This window comes from Bradysia coprophila (genome assembly GCF_014529535.1).
Source record: "Bradysia coprophila strain Holo2 chromosome X unlocalized genomic scaffold, BU_Bcop_v1 contig_173, whole genome shotgun sequence".
NCBI lineage: Eukaryota > Metazoa > Arthropoda > Insecta > Diptera > Sciaridae > Bradysia > Bradysia coprophila.
In genome coordinates, this window is record NW_023503302.1 from 4,144,364 (window position 1) to 4,168,573 (window position 24,210).

Consider the following 24,210-nt stretch of genomic DNA (forward strand, 5'->3'; position numbering starts at 1 on the left):
TTTCGCGTGTGAGAGATTCCCCGACACCGGTCTTTTTTTCACTTGTTGCGAAAAGTATTTTCGCAACTAGTGGCGAAACAGTTATTTATACAACCGATGTACAAAGTACTTACTTAGGCTCTAGATGTGTCATATATACACAATTAATACACATCGTGAATAAAGTAGTTTGCATTGAGTTGCATGCATTTAAGGTTTCCAAATTTTGTATATTATGATGCTAGGTGGCATAAATGACTATTTCTCATCTCTGCTGATACTTCGTGTGCCTTTGATGTGAAAAATTAAGTATTAACCTCCGAAAAAAATTAGGAAATTTCATTTTCTCGGGAGACTTGTACAGCCCTCACTGCAACCTCGCCACAAACAACACCCTTGAAATTAACGACGTTTTCCCTTTCTTCATTTAACTTTTTCAGAATTCCAGGCCAAAATAACAACCGTATCCCATACATGGTTTTCATTTCACTGAATTTCGACCCGTTCAACGTACTTCGAGTGTGAATAATACTCAACATAAAGTACTGAAACTGAACAGTGTGTCATGCAAAATTTGTCACTGCAAAAAATTACTAGAACCAATACCCGCTCTGGCAACCTAACTATGTTTATTAAGATGGTAAAAATGCAACATAGCCTTTGCTTTTTACATGTGAAATTAGAAATTAATCAACAGTGTATGATTCTTCAAACAAAGGAATAGGGTGGTATTTTGACAGTGTGAAATCAAAGTTTGTTTGCTAGAGAGGGGTTTGACCACATTGCGTTGCCAAAACTTTTAAATTTTATTTTCGAAACAGCGAAACGTTAGTTATAGGAAACCTCCGTTGGCCTGTAGAGGCACCACACTTTTCCTTATTACTTCTTACTTTGCGATCTATTTTCGGGTGAAATAGCTTCACTCTGGTAAATATCCGTGAAATGTCGTAACAGTTAAGTTGGTTAAATTGGCAAAATGTAATAGAATTAAGCAAAAATCTATTACATTTGAGCTTTAGTTTCCAAACAGCACAGCGCAAGGAATTTGTTCTCGCATTGTTCGTTCGTCAATGCATTGGTACATTAAACCCTCTGAAAACCCGTGCCTCCACCTACGTAATAAACACAAACGAAGCGAGTTTAACCTTAATCTATCTGTTCATGAAAGCAGTACTGAAAATTTTTCCAAACAACATGACGATTCTGCAACGTCTCTAGTACATATGCTTCTGGTTTTGACATGTCGAATGTAAACAAAAAATAATGTTTAATGGAAAAAATGGTTGAAAAAAAAACTAATTGGAAAACCTTTGTTGACATCTCATACAATAATATACCACCGATATTTACATAGATTGTGTCTTGAAATTTACTCTTCATTTCATCCACTCATTCATCAGAAACACTCATACTACAATACGATACGAACTTTACGGATACTTTAATTAAGAGACGTAATTTTTTTAAGCCGAACATTCAACAGACATAACAGTAGATCGCCGCATATGGTAATTATTAATATCGACAAAAACCGCATATAATCTATTTTATATAAATGGATTATGTATACACGATATACACATACCTGACGTATACTTTCTGAAATTATGTTATTACTCATATGGACACTCTCCCATTTCTCTGGAAAAATGAAATTTTTTCCCAATCGAAATGTCAAATAGTGTTTCAGCATGAACAAAAACCCACTGTTCTCTCCCAGCAATTTTTAGCTTTACGATTCTAATGAAAAAAGTGGGATTATCGACGTATATTTAAAAATGATGAGCTGTGTGTTTGGTGTACTGAGGTTTCCGGTTACATCTTGGAAAAGTAGAGCCAATTGTAGAAATTGAAAATATTATCACAAAGTCGTTAAGACGAGACTAACTATTAGATTTTCATCGATCATGTGCATTGAAAGTAACGTTCCTAAGCGTACCCAAGCTGCATATACTGTGTAGTCGAGGTGTTTGGTGCTTTCAACGAAGCGTACATAGATAGAAGATTGGCATGATAGACGTAGCCCATTTACAATGAATTCTGTGTACAAATATCTGAAGTTTACCTTCAGGTGCAGATATAGGTTTGTTCCAAGGACATTTCGAAATTTCATACACAGAATTCAATTAAACCTTAACTTGACGAAAAATTTACAAAGAAATTTGTTGACGTTTAGGTTACGTTCTTCTCTGTGGATGAAATCGTTGTCGTTCGTGTTGTCAACATTCGGGTTTACAGTTAATTGGAACAAACCTATAATTAGCACCAGACGAAAAATCCTAAAGCTTTGCTAACAGATAGGCGTGGTTCGGAATTCACGTTAAGCATATGGTTCACACTCATATCGGGAGGCTTACATCCAGTAGTGGATAATAAAGGCTACAAATATATGTGCATTGCACGGAAGGTTATGCACTCGCTTTTAGTGGGAATCAACAAAAACCATAGCAACACATACAATTTCCGAACATTGATTTTGTGCACTAATTTCATTAGAAAGGTAAATTTTAAGTTAGATTTATGAAATACTGTGAAAATATGTCGTGTTACTATACACATCAAACGATACGATTCATATGTCAAACATGAAATCTAACTCACTTACCAAAAGAGAATTTTTTCAATTTTTCCTTTGTTTACTTGACAGCTTTCTCACACGAAGTACTTTTAGTTGAGTTGAGGTTCTGAAAGAACTGGTTAGGCAATGTCACAAATACTACTGCTAAAAGAGCGTAAAAAGTGGAAAACCCAGTTAGTTTAACTGAGCTCGATGGGTCAAAATTTCAATCTTTTTTATGAGTGTGTACAGTAATGTTCGGTGAAGTTCTCTGTGAAAATTTTGACAGGTCTACCCATATAATTTATAAGGGTAGATGTGTCAAAATTCACTGGTTAACTTAAAGAAGAAGTACGATCTCTAACACTCGATATAGCATTTTGCTATGTAAACATCATGATACAGTGTCTCATCGATACACGAAATAACATCATGCACATAGAAAAGGAATTTTAACTGGCCACACAGTTCGCAATATCCACTTTCCACACTTTCGATATAAAACCATATTTGACAATACATGTACACACGAAAACCGTGACCCTTACTAAAGCAGTCGATACGTATCGTACTTTTCATTTTATTATTTCGAGCAATTCAAAATTACTCTCGTCGAAATTCCCACACTTTTTTTTGTTCAAAAAAGATACCTCTCACTAAAAATCACTGGGAATGAAAGAGGGTTTTCCTTTCAATATGGCGCGCAAAATAGTAGTTCCAGATGCGGCTATTGTCTGTCAAACGAAAAACGTACATCGGTCATCGTCCATTTTGAACCTGGCAAGCTTCATCGTGAAAATACATTTTGCAATATCGTCAAATTACAGTGCTTAAGTCATAGTTAGTCAATTGAAAAAATTTGTGTTCCAACGCTGGTAAGTGCCGGGAATAGATTTCTGCGATCGGCGTTAGCTCATACATATGTCTATCGCCGATACAGTGAAATAAAAAGGAAGATGACATTGCCGAGTGCTGCACGAGTCTACGCGGATGTTAATTCTCATAAACCGCGTGAATATTGGGATTATGAAAACTACGTTGTCGATTGGGCGAATCAGGATGACTATCAATTGGTGCGAAAATTGGGCCGGGGCAAGTATAGCGAGGTATTCGAGGCAATCAATGTGACCAACAATGAAAAGTGTGTGGTGAAAATTCTGAAACCAGTGAAGAAGAAGAAAATCAAACGTGAGATCAAAATTTTGGAAAATCTCAGAGGTGGAACAAATATAATTACGCTGTTGGCGGTTGTTAAGGATCCAGTGTCACGCACTCCGGCCCTAATCTTCGAGCATGTCAATAATACGGATTTTAAACAGCTGTATCAAACGCTCAACGACTACGATATTCGTTACTATTTATACGAGTTGTTGAAGGCATTGGACTACTGCCATAGTATGGGAATCATGCACCGCGATGTGAAGCCACACAACGTGATGATCGATCATGAGAATAGAAAGCTACGTTTAATCGATTGGGGACTAGCTGAATTTTATCATCCCGGCCAGGAATACAATGTCCGGGTGGCCAGCCGATATTTCAAGGGACCCGAACTACTAGTTGATTACCAAATGTACGATTATTCATTGGACATGTGGTCATTGGGCTGTATGCTTGCGTCGATGATATTCCGCAAAGAACCGTTTTTCCACGGTCACGATAACTACGACCAACTGGTTCGCATCGCTAAGGTTTTAGGCACCGAAGAGCTGTACGCATATTTGGACAAATATAATATTGAGCTCGATCCACGTTTTAACGATATATTGACGCGACATTCGCGCAAACGATGGGAACGTTTCGTTCACACAGACAACCAGCATTTGATATCACCAGAAGCATTAGACTTTCTTGATAAGCTACTTCGTTACGATCACTACGAACGTTTGACAGCCCGTGAGGCCATGGACCATCCATATTTCTTGGCATTGGCCAATGTAACGAATGCCGCTTCAAATTCAACTTAAAAATTCATCCAATCAAATAAACTTTCCGTTTTCAACGTCCCAACTCCCTTCAATACGCCCGTGGTTTCGCAGTTGAATCACGGATAAACATACATTACACACACACACAACAAACACCGTTATAGACATCAACCAGAACAACTATTTATCCAACAAACAACAACAACAACAGCAAGAAAGTAAATATACAACGCGCCCGTTTTTTAAAAAAATGAAAACCATACCACTACACAATTTGCATTGGAAATCTTAAGTTTTCAATTTTGTTTTGTTTGTTTAAAAAAATAATTTTTTTCTTGAATCTAAAAAAATTAATAAAATTTGGAACAAAATGAAAATCAATCTTAACTTTGAAACAAGACACCGATTTAATGGGACCATACCCCCCAGAGCAAGAGAGAGATATAGAGTTCTGCTAAATCGACGTTAAATGAACAACAACAACAACATCAGTACGAAAAATATGGGTAGTGCAACTTGACAGTAACAATGAAATTGAAAAACCATAACAAAAGAATGAAACAGCATCCCGACACCAACTCAAAATCAACATCAAACAAACAACAAAGTAAAAGAAAATGAGAAAAATTCCTACATCAATCAACATCATGGTGGACATTTTTTTTTTAATTAATTATAAAAACAAAATTAAAATAATTTAAAAAATGATGAGAAAAAATGATGAAAATACAAGATTAATAAAATATATAAATATATTAATAAAAATAAAGAAAAAATGGAAAGAAAAAGTAAAAAAAGTAAATTAAACAAGAGAGAGAGAGAGAGAGAGAGAAAGTAAGGAAAAAAAACACTGCAAAAATTAATAAACAATAAATCGGTACTGGTCAATTTAGCATCTGAATAGACAAAAATTTAATTGTTGTTGTTCTTCTTGTTAATCCTTTTTTTTGTATAACTAATTAAATTCCGGTGATTTTTTTTTTATTAATTGAAAACTCAAATTTTTCCAACGAAAAATTCAGAATCTATTCCACAAGTTTAAGAGAAAAACCAAACATTACAAAAAATACAATATAATTCACGAACTGGACGAGTGTTTTGAAGGCATTGTTGTTGTTGCATTTGTTTTTTTTTTATAAATTTTATTTTTTAAACAAAATCAAATTTAACAAATGAGCCAAATTGCGCACATTCGATTTATTGTTTATTAATTCATGTCACGGCTCAGTAAAAAAAATTATAAAACACAAAAAAATTAACAAAAAAAAAATTATGATGAAAAAAAAAACAATTTGTATTAGGACGATCTTCTAACGTATTTCTGGTATTGTATTTATTCAATTAAAAATCCAAACAAATACATAATTTGCAATTGTTTACTCGACAATTTTTCACTTGAACTTTTTTTCCGTACAAATTTTTCATAATTGATTCAGATTCAAACAGAACAAAAACAACGAAACAATAATTTCATTTCGCGTTCAAATCGAAACAATTTCTAATTTTCATTCAAAATTTACACATTTTGTGTTGATTGGTGGATTAGTAGGGATCAGCTATGGGGTGGATGTAATTGTAGTCAAAGAAGTTCGGTACCCTTCGATTGTACATTGCAAATTTTTTAAAAATTTGGTTCCTGAACACCCCTTGACATCCAAAACTATAGAAACCATGTAAGATAATACAAATCCACAAAAATACACGGAGCCTAGTTTCTGCGTGAATCCAGAACACCGCGTTTTGTTCATTGCCGCACTTACGATTTCAATGGAAATTAAATTCATCCGACAGTTGTTTTCCGTATTTTTATGTGATTCACTGAAGGTTTGTATTACCTTTAGTGTTTATATACTTTGGTCAGGGCTCTAACCTTCAGGAGTAAATATTTTTGAAGAAATTTAATTTCTGATTAATGATTGTTTTTTCAAATTCTGCAAAATAATGAAACCAAACAGATTCTTGCAGAATTTGGAGAATTTTATGTTTAGCAATTCCACCAAAAAAAAATCGGCCCGGATCGATTCTCATTTTGAATAAACACTTTTCATTCAGTTTGTAAATGTAATTATATAACGAAAAGCGAGAATGTTTACCAGCTGAAAGAAAACTTTTTGACGGTATTCAATAAATCCTACAGTTATACTCGATAGGTGACTTGGTGGATTTTAATCCCAACAATTGTATGGGCACATAGATAAGCAATAAATTCAGAAAAACATTGATTTTATCGATTACAGACACCATAGACAAATGGGTTGAAGGCTTTATATTCAGAAATATGAGATTTTCAATCCTGATTAGCTTATTCTGAATGTCCACTTTCTCAGTTTCTATATGGAACCATGTAGAAGTTCACTTGGACAGCTTTCCTTTTTGTTCATCGAAATGTACTTTCCTCTCGGTCTGATCAATGTTTTGTGCAGATCATTTAACCAGTTCCATTGGAGTCGTTCAATTATAGATCTTCTCTGTGACCTAGAGTCATTTTCATTTTGATTGTTCACCAGGCTTACTGGACTTATTTTCCCAGAAATGTTTCCTGAACTTCCTTGATATTTTGAAAATATTTCTTAAAGTTGTTCATTTCACAGATTTGAACAGAATCAAGGCTCGCAATAGTTCAACCTGAAGGAAAATAAATTAAATTGTTTTTTCAAAGGGCGTCGGTTAATGCATTTTAGTAGGACTAATCTGTAAGGCTTAAGAACACTTCAACTTCAGGTTCAACTAGCCTCACGGCAAAAGATGTCCATGCAAAGGTAAACTTATAAACGAATTAGATTGTTGTTGAGTTTCTAAAAACCAAAAAATTTCAAGAATAGGCCATCGTTTAAATAAAAAAAATTTGAAACTCATTCGATATCAATCACTGCAGTGGTAAAATAGCTTATGAACAAATAAACGGAAGGTCAGGTAGAAAATTTCATCGTCCATCAATTACCGTGAAGAAAAATGATCTATCTGTGTCAATATGCATAGCCGTCGTGTATGGCTTCCGTTTATTCTTTTTTTTTTTTCAATCGGCTACACGATTCCATTAATGTTTTCGCCCACCAAATTCTTTTCGTGCATTACCACACGAACAAACAACTTTCCATTTTCCCTGGATATTATTGCATGCCAGATCACATTTCGCATTAAATTTTTTGTAAATAATTTTTTTTCGGTTCTAATATTTATTGGGTAACTCGTAAACAACCGAATAGAAACAGAAATTTATATTTTCAACGACTTCAAGTTTTCGGAATTTCATTTTTATGAAATCACTCAATGACATGTTATAATAAGTTGTAAGTAGGTGGTTTTACCAGAGACGGTTTTTGTGATTCCAACGATATTTAACCTGGCGATAAAGTTATTGATTTTTATTTCGAAACACAAACATAATTCTATTATAGATTGAGCCGTAAACAAAAATACCTAGACGAGAATATACTTTGCATGGTGATGGGTATAAATATGTTATCGTTGATGTGGAAAAATATCGTGTGACGCGTTTGTATAATATCAAAATCAAAAGTTTAAATTGCGTTCGGAGATCAAACCTAATCAAATAATTTGTAAAAAAAAATCGGTCACATTACTCCTTGCGGTGTACTGGGCTCTTCCACTTCCGTCTATCCGGCGGTCCCAGCTCTCCATGAGTCATAGTTTATGAACCGTGTAGCAAAGAATTTTTCTTTCTTTGCTTCACGCTCTAAGGAGTCATGATTATTGAACTTGACCTGTAAATTCTATGACAAACACAATTTCTGTACTTTCTGGTGGACTAAATCATATCTACTGACAAAATTCTACCAAATGATGCACACTGTTTGTCTGGTCTTAGAACTCCTATACTTCCCGCACACCGAGCATTGCAGAGACTCGACGCTGTTTCCCTACAATTATTTGTTGCAAATTATGCAAAACATTTTCTTTTGGCTGTCGATGAAACTGTGTCGTATACGAGCGCAAGGTAAGGAAAAGAAATGTCTCATTGAAGTTCCGGATAAACCACTGACAACAATTACGCTGTAAAAATACTGAAACCAACTCTCGACGTTTTGTGCGTCTATCGATATTTTATACGATTTTATCAAGATGATTAGACCGAAGGCGATAAGACAAGTGTAGTCGTCTGTCATCGACAACGACGACAAGAATGTGTGGAAAGTCTAACTAATATATCGTCTTGTATAATATCAAAAATGTTGTAAGTATGTTTCAGCTTCAACCAACGCACGTGCGTTGCTTCAACTTACACAAAGTGAACGATGTTGCACCAGACACTAGGCGGTACTTTCAACAAACAAAGTAACAGGCTATACGAGTTATAAAAAGTGTTATAAAAAACAGTCTGGACTGGTTGCAATTTGAATATCTTGCGTAAGAATCATCTCAATGGGAAAATTTAGATATAGTCAGTCAAAACCCAGAAAAGAAAATTCACTTAGCCATAAGATACATCTATTATGTTGCAAATTGACTTAGAGTTGCATACAAAGATTGACTGTTTTCATTCAATCCATACAGCGAAAAAATCTTGTACTGTCGAGTTCCCTCCATAGAATCGATTTTCTGAGCGTTGTTGAGTTGGTATGTCTCTATAAAAATACTCGAAAAGCCTTTCAAAATGCTGTTAGGCTCAAGGCTGTATACTTTGGGGTCACGCAGATCGCCCATTTTAAATGATGATTTTACATATAGAAAAATTCACCACATCATCAAGACGACGAGAATCATCACAAGAGGTGAATTTTTGTATGAAATCGGGCATTTTATCATCAACTGTGGTGTGTAACCCGCGTATCTGTATCTGCGTGACCTCCCTAAAGTATACAGCCTTGGTTAGGCTCAGGAATCGATTAGATTGTGATTCAATCAGTGTCGCATCAAGCCTACTTGTCCTCTATTCTATTAAAATATATGATTACTCGCTTCTCTTGTTTGTCAAAGCTACGACAACTAATCGAATCAAATCAATAAAACCTCCAAATTTGACACTTGTCAATTCAGTGTTCATGCTAGGAGCAGTGCTGTGCTTATGTAGAAAGTCAACACAATGGAGGAATTAGCTTGTCCGATTGAAACAACAACCACCAATATAATCAGATCTTTTTATTACCACATTCCTATCCAATGAAGTGGGCTAAACATTCCATTCAAAAATGTGATTACTCGCTTCTCTCGTTTGTCGTCGTTTTATTTTTAATTTACGCTGCAAATGAACATCACATGGAAATAGTTTCAAGCAGTCTGCATTCCCTGAGATAAATTGATTTGTAAATCAGCGAAATAAAAGGAAATAAATCAAGTAAAACGTTAGCTCACCTAATCCAAAAGCAGCTGCCTTTAAACTTTCCAGAATTGATGTGTAGGATTTTTTCGGTGTCACTTTGGAAGATAACCAGCTCAATCCCAAGCTAAAATCAGAATAATTCATAGAAATTATGTTGACCAATCATCTCGAATTGCTCCAATATAGAAAAATAGGAGGCTGAAGAAATCACGCTAGCGCTCAATGCGAAACTTGTTTTCGTTGCGTACGTTCAATGTTAATGTTGGGATGCATTTTGCTACGTCTCAAATCATAGTTGCTCACTTAACTGAAGAAGTCAATGTGCACTGCAAATCTCGAAACTGAATATCCTCCGCCAAGAAAGAAACTTTTCCTATAGCGACAACTGGAACATTCTTAAGGAACTTCTTTAGATGGCTATTTTAGTTCTATTATTTCCTACATTTAAAGAGGACACAAATCGGTGTTGATGAAGTCGATCTAGGGTGTCTTCTGAGAAACTTAAAGTTTTTGGAATTTAGAAAAATCGACAATTTTCCTTCCTATCATCTGTTATCAATAACGAATTCAGGAATAAACGATGCGCTTTAATTATTCGCATGTTCGTAAAAATGAAATAAAAGATTAGAAATCGATCTCTTGAAAATAATTAGATCAAATGAAGTAACATAATGCTAAACCAAGATCGTTAATTTTCCATCAATTAGTCTTATCGTACTCACCCCCAGACTGGAATCCAAAGTCTTTGATTGTCCTTCAGCTCTCTGGAATATTTGTTATTTTCACAAATTGCATTCCATAAGCATTTTCCGTTATCTTGATCTGCTATTTGAACGGCGTCTATTGAAAGCAGAATTTTTCGCGACAGTTCGTTCATCTAAATTCAGAAGAAAATTATTTTTCGAATTTTGGTTTCAGTAATTGAAAGAGATCTTACGTAAAGCATTGCAATAGGTTCCGCAGAGCGACGTTTTCTTCGGACCTCTTCAGTACTAGCATCAATCAACAGTTCTGCAGGCTCTTCTCCACCACCTCCCCCCATATCCGTCATTGGCATCATCATCATTCCAGTGTCTGGCTTTGTCTGTAAAAATTGAGAATTCATTTGGGAATTTGGCATATGTAAAGTGCTGAACATTATGTTTTAATGTTTACCATTGTGATGCACATTAATACTTGCAGTATGAACATTCCGAACGATAAAAAGGCTAATGTGGTCAATGCAATGTCAAATAAATCCTTTAGGCCCATTTCTTTTGAGCCCTTATCGTAACCTGCGTCTCCGTAATGTTCGTATCCTAATCGATAAAACAATTTGAAAATCAGCACTTAGAATCAGTTTACTAAAGAGAATGGTTGAAGCATATATGAATGAAGCTTGAAGCTTGTGAGTGGGTGTTAGAGCTTTTTTATGATCGTTGCAGATTGAAAAATTATGTTAAAATCAAAGCTTTTTAGTGAATTAATGTTAGAGCCGTCTAACAGGCTTCTTGTATGTTCATGTGAGTTCTTACGTTTATGTTAGGGCGTGTGTTCAATGCTTTAAACGGATAATGAGGGACCAATAATTTTTTTTAAATCTCTTCGAAAAATGTTGATTCCATGGATTCCATCCTGCTTGCTGATCGCTTATCATTATCATACAGATCCAAGCGAATTAATCTAACAGATTGTTTAACAATGTTGATTAATCTACCTCCAAAATAAACTGGCGAAACTGAATATGATAAACAAGAAGAGTTAAATTGATCAGCGCGTCGATACAAAAAATTGACCTTTTGATATGCATTGTTGAAGACCTAGAATTTTTATAACTTCTTGTTATTCCTCTCTTCTCCGTTTAAAACATTTTAGAATTTTCTTTGGTGTTTGACTAACAAGCCAACAAAAAAGGTGCGAATTGCGATCGTTTGGGTTAGTTTTCTTAATCCCTTCCGTATCACCAATCAAGAGTCCATAAAGCTGTGATTGGGGTGTTATTTAATTAGTTATGTATTAAGCTGAAGCAATCTTCACCGAACATTTGAATAAGATATTTTCAACGGTGAAATCCAATAAATCTTGTTGAAGAACCGGAACACAAACGTTCGACCGGTATCAATGAGAATCTCTCGTTAACGTGAAATATTCCTTTTTCGCAACAAGTGACGAAAAGCAGGACTTTCCGTTGCCTTTATTGCGAAAAATGTTGTATACAACTCGATGATAAATGTTTTTTAGGCATACGATGTCTACACATCTAGCCTAAAAGAGCATTTATCACTCGGTTGTATAAATAACTATTTCCTAACTAGTGTTAACTAGCGACTTCTTCGCGTATTTTTTATATCGTTTATTCCTAACTTACGCTAAAAGGCATTTTTAGCAAATACGATCCCAGAACTCGCCTCCGGCTGGAAAGTCTCATTCGCTAAAAAAATCTTTTAGTTAGAAAAGAACTATTACAAAATGTAATATTGTGAAGCACCCCGGTGCGGCTCGAGATTGATATTTTCACAGCAATTCGACGTCGATGCATGTCATACTACAATTATGCTGTCAGTATTTTATTGAAGTTAGCCAAACTTATGATTCACTAGACTTTTTTATGCAAGACGGTATGACCTACTTCGAAGAGATTGTCATTTCTTTGCCACTGTTCAACTCAAAACCGTTCGAAATGATCGCTGAAAAGTATGGTCCAATTTCGTGTTTGTTTATTGTCCAATTGGTAGTTGCTTCTGTTTAACCTTTTCAACCTTTCTTCGTTGCTATAGATAATAGATGACTAACGCCTAGCCGTTTCTGAAAGGTTTGATTATTCGCACACCATTTTGCACCACAATATTAGTTTCTATTGCCTTAGTCATTAATTTAGTTAACAAAGCTGCAGTTAAGACCAGCAATTATATTTGTTGGTGGTCTGATGTGTGCGCTATGTCACACATCGCTACTTAAATACCTTTATGGTCTTGTTGTGGCTCGTTTTTATGATGAGAAAATAATTTCTTAAATTTCTCTTTTAGTTGCGTAAATGGATGCACTCCATGGTTTGTATTTGCATGATATTGTGCTGCTTTCATTTGCTCCAAATATTGATTATAAAGCATTAAATTGGACTGCTCGACATCAATCAAATATTGGTTTTCATTATAAAGATCAGAGGGATACTCTAGCGGATGGACATTATACGGATAAAATGGATATAATCGCGTCAGACAATTTTTTGAGGGATGGCACAGACAAAAATTTTAAATTATTATAATTAGTTTAAAACAAGCAAACATTCGGGTACCTATTTTATTTCCGGCGACATGATTAACTGAATGGGTATGATGATTGTGCAGATTGTCCAGCATTGGATTCATATGGGATGGCATGCCATCATTTGAATTCTGCAACTTTATTGCAAATCAAATTTTATCTTCTTAGCCAATAAGCCGTAAAATGCTTACCATAACACCAGGATGTTGCATAGCATACCCAGTCACATCACCTTCTTCATACTCGTTCTCATCATTTTTATCTTGACGTCGTGCAAGTTTATTTGTGAGCAAAGTCGATGAAATTAGTGAATTATTCGATGGTGTCGGTGCCATCATTATGTGACGGTAAATATCATCCATTGTAGCAGTTCTACGGTTGCAATATGTAAACGATCGTTTTAAGTTTTACAGATACCCCTGTTAGTCGTTATCAAAGCTCAACTTTGGACCAAAGCTTTTGGCTTTGATAATGACCAACATTTTCAATTTAGCTAACTTTGTCAACCAGTCTTTGTATCCGGTGGAACCTTGATCGTAACGCATAGAATCTTGGATGTCACTTGTTTTGATGGACCGGGAAACTTTGCGATCTGATTCGGTAGAATTACCTAATCAATTGTTAGAAAAATGTAAATAAAAATGAGCTTTCAATCAAGTAAAAGCTTTTCGTATAATGACTTGTTGTTGTTGCTGCAAATCCGAGTCTGGACTGAAAGTGTGTTGGAGCCACTTCACTCAAAATCTGTTCGGCTAGGAAATTACTGCATAGATATTCTTTCATCATTTTTCTGCAATTCAAAAAAAATTTAATATCATTGGAAAGTCAGACGAAAGTCAGCTAGGCGAAATTGTCTTGGAATATCAATCAAGGTCTTATAAGGTATGTGCAAATTACAGTAAAAATCTTTTCTTTAAGGTAAATAATATCATCTGATTCGCTCAGGCTGTTTTAATTAAGGCAAATAAAATGTTTGGTCTCTTATCTTGTTGTCTCTGCACTTGTCTTATAACAGCTGATTACGTAGACATCTTCGTAACATCGGATTTATAACCTTCACCTCCTCTACAAAAATAATTCACGCTGTGGAAGCCAAGTATGTTTAAACGTTCAATGGATTTTCTGCCAATGAACGGTAAAATCACATTTATGTATACAACTGAAAGTTAGTTTTACAGTTAACTGCTCATGTATTCAACGATATTTGTTTGTAATTTTATTTCAATTTGGAAATGTAGCTAAAGTAAAGATTTTAGCAGAACAGTAGTTAACAACAGTTCCATACCACTGCTGCTAGTAGCAGAGCTGTTTCAATTTACGAAATTCCAAAAATGGATCGACTCTTCTTTCGCATTTTTCATAAATTCTAGGAAGCCCTCTCAAAGAAGAACGAACTAACGACAATAGTAAAAATAGAAAACTGAAAAGACATTGAGTACCTTGGTACAGTGGATATTTAGCTGGTCTGGTACTCACATTGTTTTCTTCGTTAGATTTTCTCCAATCAAGGAAATACAAATTTAGAATCAAATGACCCGATTTTGATTGTTTACACTAAGATCAAAGATATTACTGAAGGAATCAGATAAATGCACAATCAGTTGAAAGATGGAGTCAAAAATTACAGAAAACGAGAATCATGTTCCCTGCCCTACTTTGGAAGAAAAACATTTGTTTTTTATTCAATTTATTTGTCGCCATTTTTCGAGAAAAAGTTTTTTATGCGATTTTCAAAATTTCGTCAAAGAAACTGCATAAAAAAACTTCTTACTATTTTGTTCTAATTAAAAACGCATAAAAAACTTCTTGGCGAAAAATGACAACAAATAAATCGCATAAAAAACATATTTTGACTGATTTTGTATTGAAATTTGACAAGAAGTTTTTTATCGAAATTATTTGTAAGAAAAGTTTTTATTGCAATTTATTTGCGCCTAAACTGGAATTCTGAGCACTTAAGCTGTAAAATATATACGAAAATCCATTATACCAGGATAAAACGTGGCAAGAGAGCTGGGATAATGTAGTAATTTCAGAAAATATTCATTCATTGACATTCAGTTCAGAAACAGAAAAAGCAAGATTCTTAGCATCAACAGTCCATGAATCAAGCGCCTGGCTTACAGCTTTACCATCAAAATTCATTGGAACTTTGCTGGACAATAATACATTCAGAATTTCAATTGCTTTACGTATTGGAGCTAAAATTTGTAAACGTCATAAGTGTAGATGTGGTGATATCGTCAGTGAAGACGGTTCTCATGGACTGAGTTGTTTATATAGCACTGGCAGGCTTCCACGTCATTCTGATTTTAATAACATAATTCATAGATCACTCCAGTCGGCTAATGTACTATCTATGCGAGAACCTCCTGGGGTGTTCAGAGATGACAGAAAAAGAGTAGACGGCGTTACTTTGATACCATGGCGTAACGGTCAATCAATGCTTTGGGACGCAACATGCTCAGATACTCTGGCCCCATCGTATCTACATTTGTCAAGCAAATCGCCCGGTCGAGTTGCAAATAAGGCGGCAAACGTTTAACTGAGCAAATATAAGAAATTGAAAAAAGACAATTACATAATCATTCCATTTGCAATAGAGACTCTTGGTCCATGGTGTACTGAAGCAATTCAATTCATTGACATCTTGGGAAAGTTGTTAGCAAGTGTAACGAACGAAAAAAAATCGAAGATGTATTTGAAGCAAATAATCTCTATTGCACTTCAACGTTCTAACGCCGCTTGTATAATGGGAACGTTCGAAGGGGATTTGAAGAAGTTAGATGAAGTCTATTATATTCTGTAATTTTTCTTTTGTATTTGTGTGAGATTAGTTTAGTTTAAGTTCGCTAAGCTAAGTTATCTTTCTCCTGTTTCTCCTGAATCAGGCCAGTTTCCACGGTTCTGGATAAATAGATTAGGGTAACTTTTGTTAAGAATAGAAGCCACTCCATGGGTGGAATTTGTTTCATATTCTGATACAAATTTAGGTTTATAAAAATGAATAAAAATACGAACAAAAGAGGAAAAGAAAAAAGGATATAAGGGGCATCAAAATAATTCAATTCATCGTAGGGCCATTATATAAAGGGCAAAAGTATAGGTTCTGTTTGAGATCGAGGTTAAACGGAAGTCTCCAGAAATGGGGTGAAGATAAAGTAAAAGCTTCCTGAAATGATACCGCTTTCCCATATTTTCCTCATTTTCCCAAAAAAAAATTTTTTTTTGAAAATTTAGGAAAATGGTCGAAAATATTCTCTTAAAAATGAATGACTGAACGTCTTACCTATGAAATCCCATCGTTGAATAGGCATTATTGAACGTCCCATCGTAACTACTTTCGAAGGTCCCGGTGTCATTATCCAATGTACGAAATTCACTTTGAAACTTTTGTTCTGGCAGATTTGTTTCCATGAAAAACAACGAGGCCGGCATTAACTTTTCACTGAGAATATCATTCAGATCAATCACAGAATTGTCATCCGTCATCCCGGCTGGATGGGAAAATTTCACATTCGCCAGAACAACAATAACGACCGTGCCAATGTTTCGCAACAACGTCATAGTGGCATCGATGAAAAATCACAACTGAAACTGAAATAAATTTTCCAAATTGTCGCAACATCTTTACTTGGTGCAGTGTGTCACAAGAACCACGTACCATGCATGTACACCAAAGTGGTTAAACCAATTCGTAATTAGATTTCGTTCGTTTCGTTAGAGTAAATTTGAAAATTGTTTAAACATAACTGTTGAAGAGAATAAATTTCTTTCAAAATTATCAACACTTTATGCTGTCATCTCATGTACTTGCGATGTTACCTCAAGTGTTACATGCTATCTTAAACACAATTTTCAAGTGCATTAACCTAAATTACTTTTGACGAAATTTACGTTTAACTAGAGATACACATCGTTGGACGAATGCATGCCATTTGATAGAATTTTTAGAGTTCCATATCCGTTACACGTTTAAGTGTTAAGGGTTTCGCCGAATACATCAGTAGGGTGGTTCAAAACAATATTTCTCGACTCAGTGTGAATATTTATTATGTTTTTACCTATTACAGATGGCAAGTATCACTATCGGATCTTTCACTTCATTTGATCTAAAGTTGAGCGATTGATTTCAAATCTTTTACTTCATTATTCTCACTAAGCTACTTGAGACCATATTAGTCGGAGCTTCTTGTTTTTTCCTGCAGAAGCTATCGATAACAGATGATAGCCGTCCGTAACAGGTTAATTCAGCATTGATTGAAGTTGCTTTGTTTCTGTTTTCCTTTATTGAAGACAATAATGCCATTTATGAAAGTGGTAAAAATTAGTCTATCGTCACTTCATCACAGTCTATTTGTTGCAATATCACCAGTACCATGTAGGTACTGGCTTTTGTAATTTGGCAAAGTACCATTTATATCGTTCAAAGTGTATTGTTTAGTCGTCGTTTACCTTTAAAATTAAAGAAGCCAAAGAACCGATCTAAATATGTCCATATTGGAACTTGAATTCACAATTTCAATTACCTTTCAGATAAAGTATTTTCATAATGACATAAGATCTGCTCAGGTTATGCTTTCAACAAGTGGACTATTTTTTGTGAATTTACACATACAAAAAACGATTTGCTATTACTATTTCGAATTCCATTAGTTCAAAATCATCGGTAACCTACATTTACACTTCGTCATAAGCCATACAAAAATGATGGGAAAATTTTTTGTAAGAGCAGCAATCTCTACCGTAACATTAAAATAACTGAATTTGAAATCGAGCCACTCTAATTGTTCTCTGTTTATGTTTTTATCCTTATCTAGTTGATACAATTCCAAGAAATTGTATTTTCACACCTTCCACCAATAAGATTTGATATCATCACATCAGTAAGGAAGCTGCAATAATAATACAAGACGATGGGCGGAGTTTCTTTACTTCGGCAATGTTGGAAATATAATGTACAATCATATTGAATATATATACCGTGGTAGCGCCGTACATAATAATAAAATATTTTCCGATTGTAAATATTGCTGACCATATTAAATGTGATGCGATAGGTGTTACACTTATTGTAACATGTTATAAATTCGAAAAATTCTTGTATAATGAAATCAGCTCCTTCACAAAAATGTTGACAGACTAAGAAGTTAAAAAAAAAGTTTTTAAGAAGAAACGACTTGTGCGGTATGTATCAGGTGCAGAGAGCGCGGAGTATTATAACATTTCTGACGGTATATTTTTAGGATTTTAACATACTGGTGTCAACCTAGACACATTACCATAATCAAACAATGGAATGGTCATTTTTAAGCAAATTTTGTAAATCATTTTTGTTGTTTTTTGTGGATATTTTTCTTGGCTAGGTTTTCAGTTTTTGTTTTCCTTGTTAAAACATTTTGAATGATTTTATCATATTTAGTAATTATCAAGATGGTGCAAAGTTTTCCATAGATATTAAATTGGCTTTTTAATGACATTTTACGAAGATTTTATTGTGCCATATTGCACACTGAATAACTAATTACCTTCCCACCTAGTATCGTACGCCAATTGATTTTTAGCAAAATGTATCCTCGAATAAATTACGCAATTATCACTAGCGCCGATGTTGGGCTTTAATAAATTCAAAAATTAATAGCAGAAAAAGCGGTACAGACAAAATCGTGTAGGTGTGATCAACTTGTCAATGTAACTCATAGGTAGCAATTGACTGGAAGTTTAACAGTAAGTACAGAAATACATATATTATAGACGACTTCGACGACAGAAGCAGTTTAAGTCTGAAAAACTGTAGAAATGCAAAATTTTAACTACAAGTGCAAAATTCTAGCACAATCAAATTCTACGATTTTAAAAATGAGTACACAATTCGTGAGGAATGCATGCAAAATCGACCGCTGCAAAATAATTGCAAAATATGACAGAAAATGTATGAGCCAAATGTCAAATTTTGTGTCATATTTTGCATGGGTCCATTTTTCACGATCTGTGTACTAGCCTTTAAGTCTAATACAATAACAAAAGTAAAAGTAAGAAAAAGGGATTATTAATAAAACTAAAAATTCAAAATGGAAAGTGTTAAGATCCAATTAACGCAGCGTTAAATCGTCCCATTCTCATGTAAGGAAGCACTGAATTTTACTTTACAGATCATTGATTCACTTACTCCTTCAATTAAAGTTTTTAAGTGCACTTACTGCGAAATATTTGTGTCATCGCCTCATATCGGTTGTCGAAATTGTGCGACTAGTCATTTCACACGTAATGCCACCTAACACCTATCTAATTCATGTCAGCAAATTGTTTTTTTTTTTTAACAACCCTCAAGACCGTCCATTTTCATAATTTCTATTTAATAACCGTGATAATAATCGAAACTTATTGCTAACTATATCGTGTCTCGTTTGAGTCCACAATAGCAGAGGGTCTCAGACCCTAAACAAAACAATTTCTTTTTGTCGCTGTTCATTCAAAATATTACAATAAAATATAATGCAATTTATTGTTTGTTATGGCATTTAAGTATACGTTCCACTACAACAACACCAACACCACGCTGACGATGAGATGAAAATATAATTAATGAGGTTTTAGAGTGTGAAAAATCACTTAACAGTCTTACCCATTATCTATCCGACAAATTAAAAAGCATTACAAATACCGAAATTATTTAACACGCAATCTTATTTTTTTGATTAATGTTCCGTGTGAATTATACTGCTGTAAATAGACCATTCGAAGTGCAAACGAATTTCCGGTATTACTTAAAAACGACAGCAAAATAAATTATGTCTGAGAGATAGCAGCAAATTTTTAGAATTTAGAATTTAGATGTAGAAGATTTAGAATGATCGTGTGCCAGGTTAAAGTAACATTTTTATATATACATAGATACTGTGGCTCGACGTAGTTTAAAATTAAAATTTGTTTTTATCATCGACCTACGTTTCACTTTCATATTTATAAATTATCTTTAATTAAGGATATCTTTTAGACACGACAGTCTGTCGTTAATAATTAAATCTACTACTTCTCTTGTCCGATTAGATCATAATCTATCACTCCCGTTGGTCGTAGCTGTCCATAACAGATGAGTCGTCGCTCATGAGTCGTGTGATTATTGGTGACCAGAAATTGACTGGCTTTTTTATTTTTAGTGCCCAATAGAAAAAAATCAAAATACGATTAAAAAAAGCTCGAAAAGCCGTCAAGAATCAGAATTATCTGAAATTTCCGATCAGGTAATTTTACAAAAAAAAATGACCTGAACCCGGTTTCATTCAAATCCGTTAAATATTTCAAATAATATTTAAGGTCAAACTTGATCACTATAATCAGGTTTCGGATAAAATCAGTTCCGGTAACTGATTTAATCAGGTTAGTGTCGAAATAGATTAAATTATTTTCTGTAGAGGTGAACCTGGCCTCTTCTGAACCTCACAAAAAGTTCAATTTGAAATATTTTTTTCATGCGATTCAATTGTGAATCCGACAAGACAACTTTTTTTTTACGCCGATCAGAATTCAGCTATTAATCTAATTGGATGACACTTCCACAGATTGAGGTGTGTAACAAGGTAAAAGGTTTTGTGTTCTAACTGAGAATGTGAATGTAATACAGCAAAATATTCGAAAATGGTTATTCGTTTCTTGATATCTCATATTCCTACAATAGATTGTAAAGTTGGTGCAAATCCTTTATCAATTTTTCGATTTCTATTTTTGACAGTGAGCTTATAGATCAAATGCTAAAAAAGACTTCCAGTTCCAGCAAATATGGTTTGGTTACCATGTCACAAATCGACACAAACTTTTCAAAACTGGTTACATTCCTCAGCCGTCTTTTATAACACCTGATTACTTGCTTCTGACAATTGGAGCTGCAGTAACGCCTAGGTCCATTGACATTTGAAGAATCCTTAGAAACTTCTAAGTTGATCTCTTCGTATCAATGACGACAATAATAAGCGATTTACTCTGGCCATTGCTCTGGTATGTAGCAAAATCTAAATTAAATTCAATGAAATCGAGGACTACTATACTCAATATACCGTCATTGATCAAATTAAGTAAGAGATTTAATCAGGGCATTGTGATGCACCTGTCATATTGATTTCACACCAACAAATCACCACGAACAATTCCACTATCACTCGAAATTTATGAATGAAATTACTGATCGAGGTAAAACAGAAAAAAATAAAATAAATTAAAATCTCGCTTTCTTTTCACACCATACCGGTGTAACCTTTATATCTTCGGATATCTTGCTGGTATATAAACACATTGATGAAAAACGATAATTTGTTATTATGGCACTTACGTTACAATGGACCAATGAGATTTTAACAGCTGTTTAGAAGTTTATCTTACGGCGGCGGTTATAGTGCCCTCATATAAACCACTTATCATATAAATCTATTTATATAAGCGAAATGTTTGGTGGTTATTATAGGGAGGTGGCTGAAACGATTTAATGGAAATAAATATAAAGGTGATCCATAACAAGCTATCAAAAAAGGGGCACACCAGAGGAAAAAACTTGTATTGTTGATTAACAATGCTTGTAGTGTTGCTGTGGATGTTGTATTTACATGAAAAAAGCATCCTAACCTTTCAAAACGTCTTATACATAGTTTCAATTGAGTAACTTGAGCTGATCTTATCTGGGTCGTTTTATTTGAATAGATTGTTGATGTTGGTGGTAAGTAGTTTTTAAATTATTGTGTTATATTTCTTGGGGGTGGGAGGGGATAAGCGTGAACTGAACATGGTGATTTTTAGTGATTCTTTTTTTTGAATTAGAGCTGACTCATCATCACTCAAGAGATATCGTAATAATAAATTATGCTATAAAGCTTTTACATACAGACTGATCTATTTGTTAGGACTAGGCAATATCTAGAAATTATTCACATACGGCGCATGTCGCCAGTGTAATCTTTGCATTACCTACTTGATTTTATTTTTATCATGTTGAAACGAAATCTTTTACTTCAATTATTTTGACAGACATGTTCAGGTTTCTCATTAAAATTACCTGAAACTGGCCTGATTTACCGAAAGCCTGTGACGGTGGGCGTTGTGTCGTCTTTTAAAAATCTTTTCAAATTTCAAAGGATGACTGTTGCATAGTCCAGGTGCTTGTGTCAATCCACTCGCTTTGCGTTATTCGAGATTTTCAGTTAGGAGATTCGATTGGAAACGAAAATCTGTGTAAGAATTACGTTTTTTTGAAAATCCACTTTTTCCATACATTTTTCGCGATTTTTTATGACACAAGCGCCTGTAATATGAGCAATAACAATATTTCTAATACAAAATACTCGAAATTAGAGCTATAAGTGATTGGCCTATAATATCAATTCAATTTTCACACTGAGTTTTCCACAGTTTTCCTCAATTTGTCACAACAATTTTGGCTAAAAAATTTCATTCAATGTTTTCAACAACTGTTTGTACCTACTACGAATCCTATCAAGTGATCAAATTCAAATGACTAGTTTTGCGGAAGATGTGAAAATTTGTGAGCCATAGACAAAGCTAAGATTGTCATGAAAGGTGGATTGTAGAAAATTTCGCTTGTGGTGAAAATTTTTTTGAATCGGACACACCATTTTTGTTTCCGGACGTTTATGGTGCTATCGATAGGTAATTTCAAGGTGATCATTTCGTAGAAGAAGAATTTTTTTAAAACGACCTTTCCGGCTCGGGACGACTCTAAGAAAATTTCAAAATTTCAAAATCATGACTTTTTCAGAAAATTTTTCCCCGAAATGAAACGACCCGGCCGGTTTTGATCTAATGGTAGTTTGTAGAGAATTGACAGACGATTCTAATAAAAGTATCGTCGGGTCGAAAGGCTGTAGCTGTGAGTCAGAATGAGGCATCAAAGTCCAATTTTATGGTTTTGTCAATGAGCACCCCAACCGATTTTTCATTTTATTGGCTTAAAATGAAGGCTAGCACATCCCATTTAACATATCAAAAAATTGGGAGGGGGTTTTTCAATTTTTTTCAACAAATCTAAAAAAACTTTCTTATGGGTGCCCACATTCCTGAGATTTTTTAATGGAAATGTATGGGAAGTTCTCCTAAAAATGAAATTAATTGCTATATACTGGTTGTCTCTGGTCTACCGAACAATTATATGCACTAACAAGAAATTTAACATTTTTACTTTGGGAATGTGGACAACTTTGACTGATTTTCTCACCATTGGGAAGCTTTCTGGTCATGTCTAGCTCATCCACTGCTGGGTATAGCTTCATTTGCTACTATATCGCATAGCCTGAGACCGCACCTTTCCAAAAATACCAAACTTGCCCTATTCGCAATCTGGCTTGTATTTTTTACGATGTCAAATATGTTGGTAAGTCGACCTACTCGAATGATTTTTGAGGAAGTTTGTTATTTCCAATTTTAACCGAAATAAAGTTACAAATTCTCTTGTGCAAGTGAATCGGAGCGAGGTATTTATGCCGAATTACCTCAAATTTATTCAAAAATCTTCTATTTCCGTTCCTTTAGCATGAAAGTGGTAATGCTCGCTTCAGGAATGCAGATCAGAAGATATTTCTGTGTGTTTTCTTATTTAGAAAAATATTTTCATCTTTTAAGTTCAGAAAGCTAAAAGATTCACTTCCACCATTTGTCCTATTGGTAAGTAAGGTACTATTGTAAACAAGCTTTTCAATCCTGCTACACACGACATATTATTCGTCCCATGATTATCTTGTTTGATTTCTTGTCTGTCCTACACTTAGCGGAAAATGTGCAATTTTTTCTCACAAAAATGTAAGAGCAACACATTTTCCATTGCAAACCATCAAACATACAATATTGATTCCAACCCATATCAACCATCATTTAACATCGCAATAAACTTAAGTGGAAAGCAGAGGTGATGATGATGAGATGTGGTAATGTGTAACTATAACAATATCTCCGGTATTAATGGAAAGAATGATTTTTTTCCTCTTCGTTGTTATATCTTACCATACTTAATGTTGATGTAGATGGTTTTTATGAAATTGGTATATCCGTATTGGTGTAAAAAGTAGGCGTTACCAAAAGTGTTAAATGGCCAGTATAGGTGGTTTAAAAAAGTAAATCTCGATGAAGATTTTTATTACAAATAATATTCAAGTGTGAACTAAACAGCTACAATCTGAAAAGTAATGTTTCACTGAATTCAGTAAGCAGTTGTTAATCGATTT

General features: G+C 34.4%; 2 protein-coding genes across 2 annotated transcripts; one reads left to right on the plus strand and one right to left on the minus strand.

Moving 5' to 3' along the window:
• Positions 1-3,264: 3,264 nt before the first annotated feature.
• On the plus strand, positions 3,265-5,843 carry LOC119068255 (casein kinase II subunit alpha). The gene is made up of 2 exons (XM_037171793.1): positions 3,265-3,411; positions 3,477-5,843. The coding sequence occupies exon 2, from the start codon at positions 3,493-3,495 to the stop codon at positions 4,501-4,503; it is 1,011 nt and encodes a 336-aa protein (XP_037027688.1). The 5' UTR covers positions 3,265-3,411; positions 3,477-3,492; the 3' UTR covers positions 4,504-5,843.
• Positions 5,844-9,561: 3,718 nt separating this feature from the next.
• LOC119068245 lies at positions 9,562-16,564 on the minus strand. Its single transcript, XM_037171776.1, has 10 exons — positions 16,278-16,564; positions 13,669-13,778; positions 13,487-13,598; positions 13,180-13,360; positions 13,020-13,125; positions 10,901-11,043; positions 10,683-10,829; positions 10,468-10,622; positions 9,778-9,869; positions 9,562-9,711 (listed from the first exon to the last, which is right to left on the minus strand). Exons 1-10 carry the CDS (start codon positions 16,553-16,555, stop codon positions 9,596-9,598), a joined length of 1,440 nt encoding a protein of 479 aa, XP_037027671.1. The 5' UTR covers positions 16,556-16,564; the 3' UTR covers positions 9,562-9,595.
• Positions 16,565-24,210: the final 7,646 nt, after the last annotated feature.

What these genes read in the sequence shown, in the direction of transcription:
- LOC119068255 (XM_037171793.1), top strand. Translation starts at nt 3,493, where the DNA reads ATGACATTGCCGAGTGCTGCACGAGTCTACGCGGATGTTAATTCTCAT.
- LOC119068245 (XM_037171776.1), bottom strand. Translation starts at nt 16,555, where the DNA reads ATGACGTTGTTGCGAAACATTGGCACGGTCGTTATTGTTGTTCTGGCG. An exon ending in ATTTGCAGCAACAACAACAA is followed by an intron (nt 13,599 to 13,668) that starts GTCATTATACGA and finishes ACAATTGATTAG; the next exon opens with GTAATTCTACCGAATCAGAT. An exon ending in TATTAATGTGCATCACAATG is followed by an intron (nt 10,830 to 10,900) that starts GTAAACATTAAA and finishes CAATTTTTACAG; the next exon opens with ACAAAGCCAGACACTGGAAT.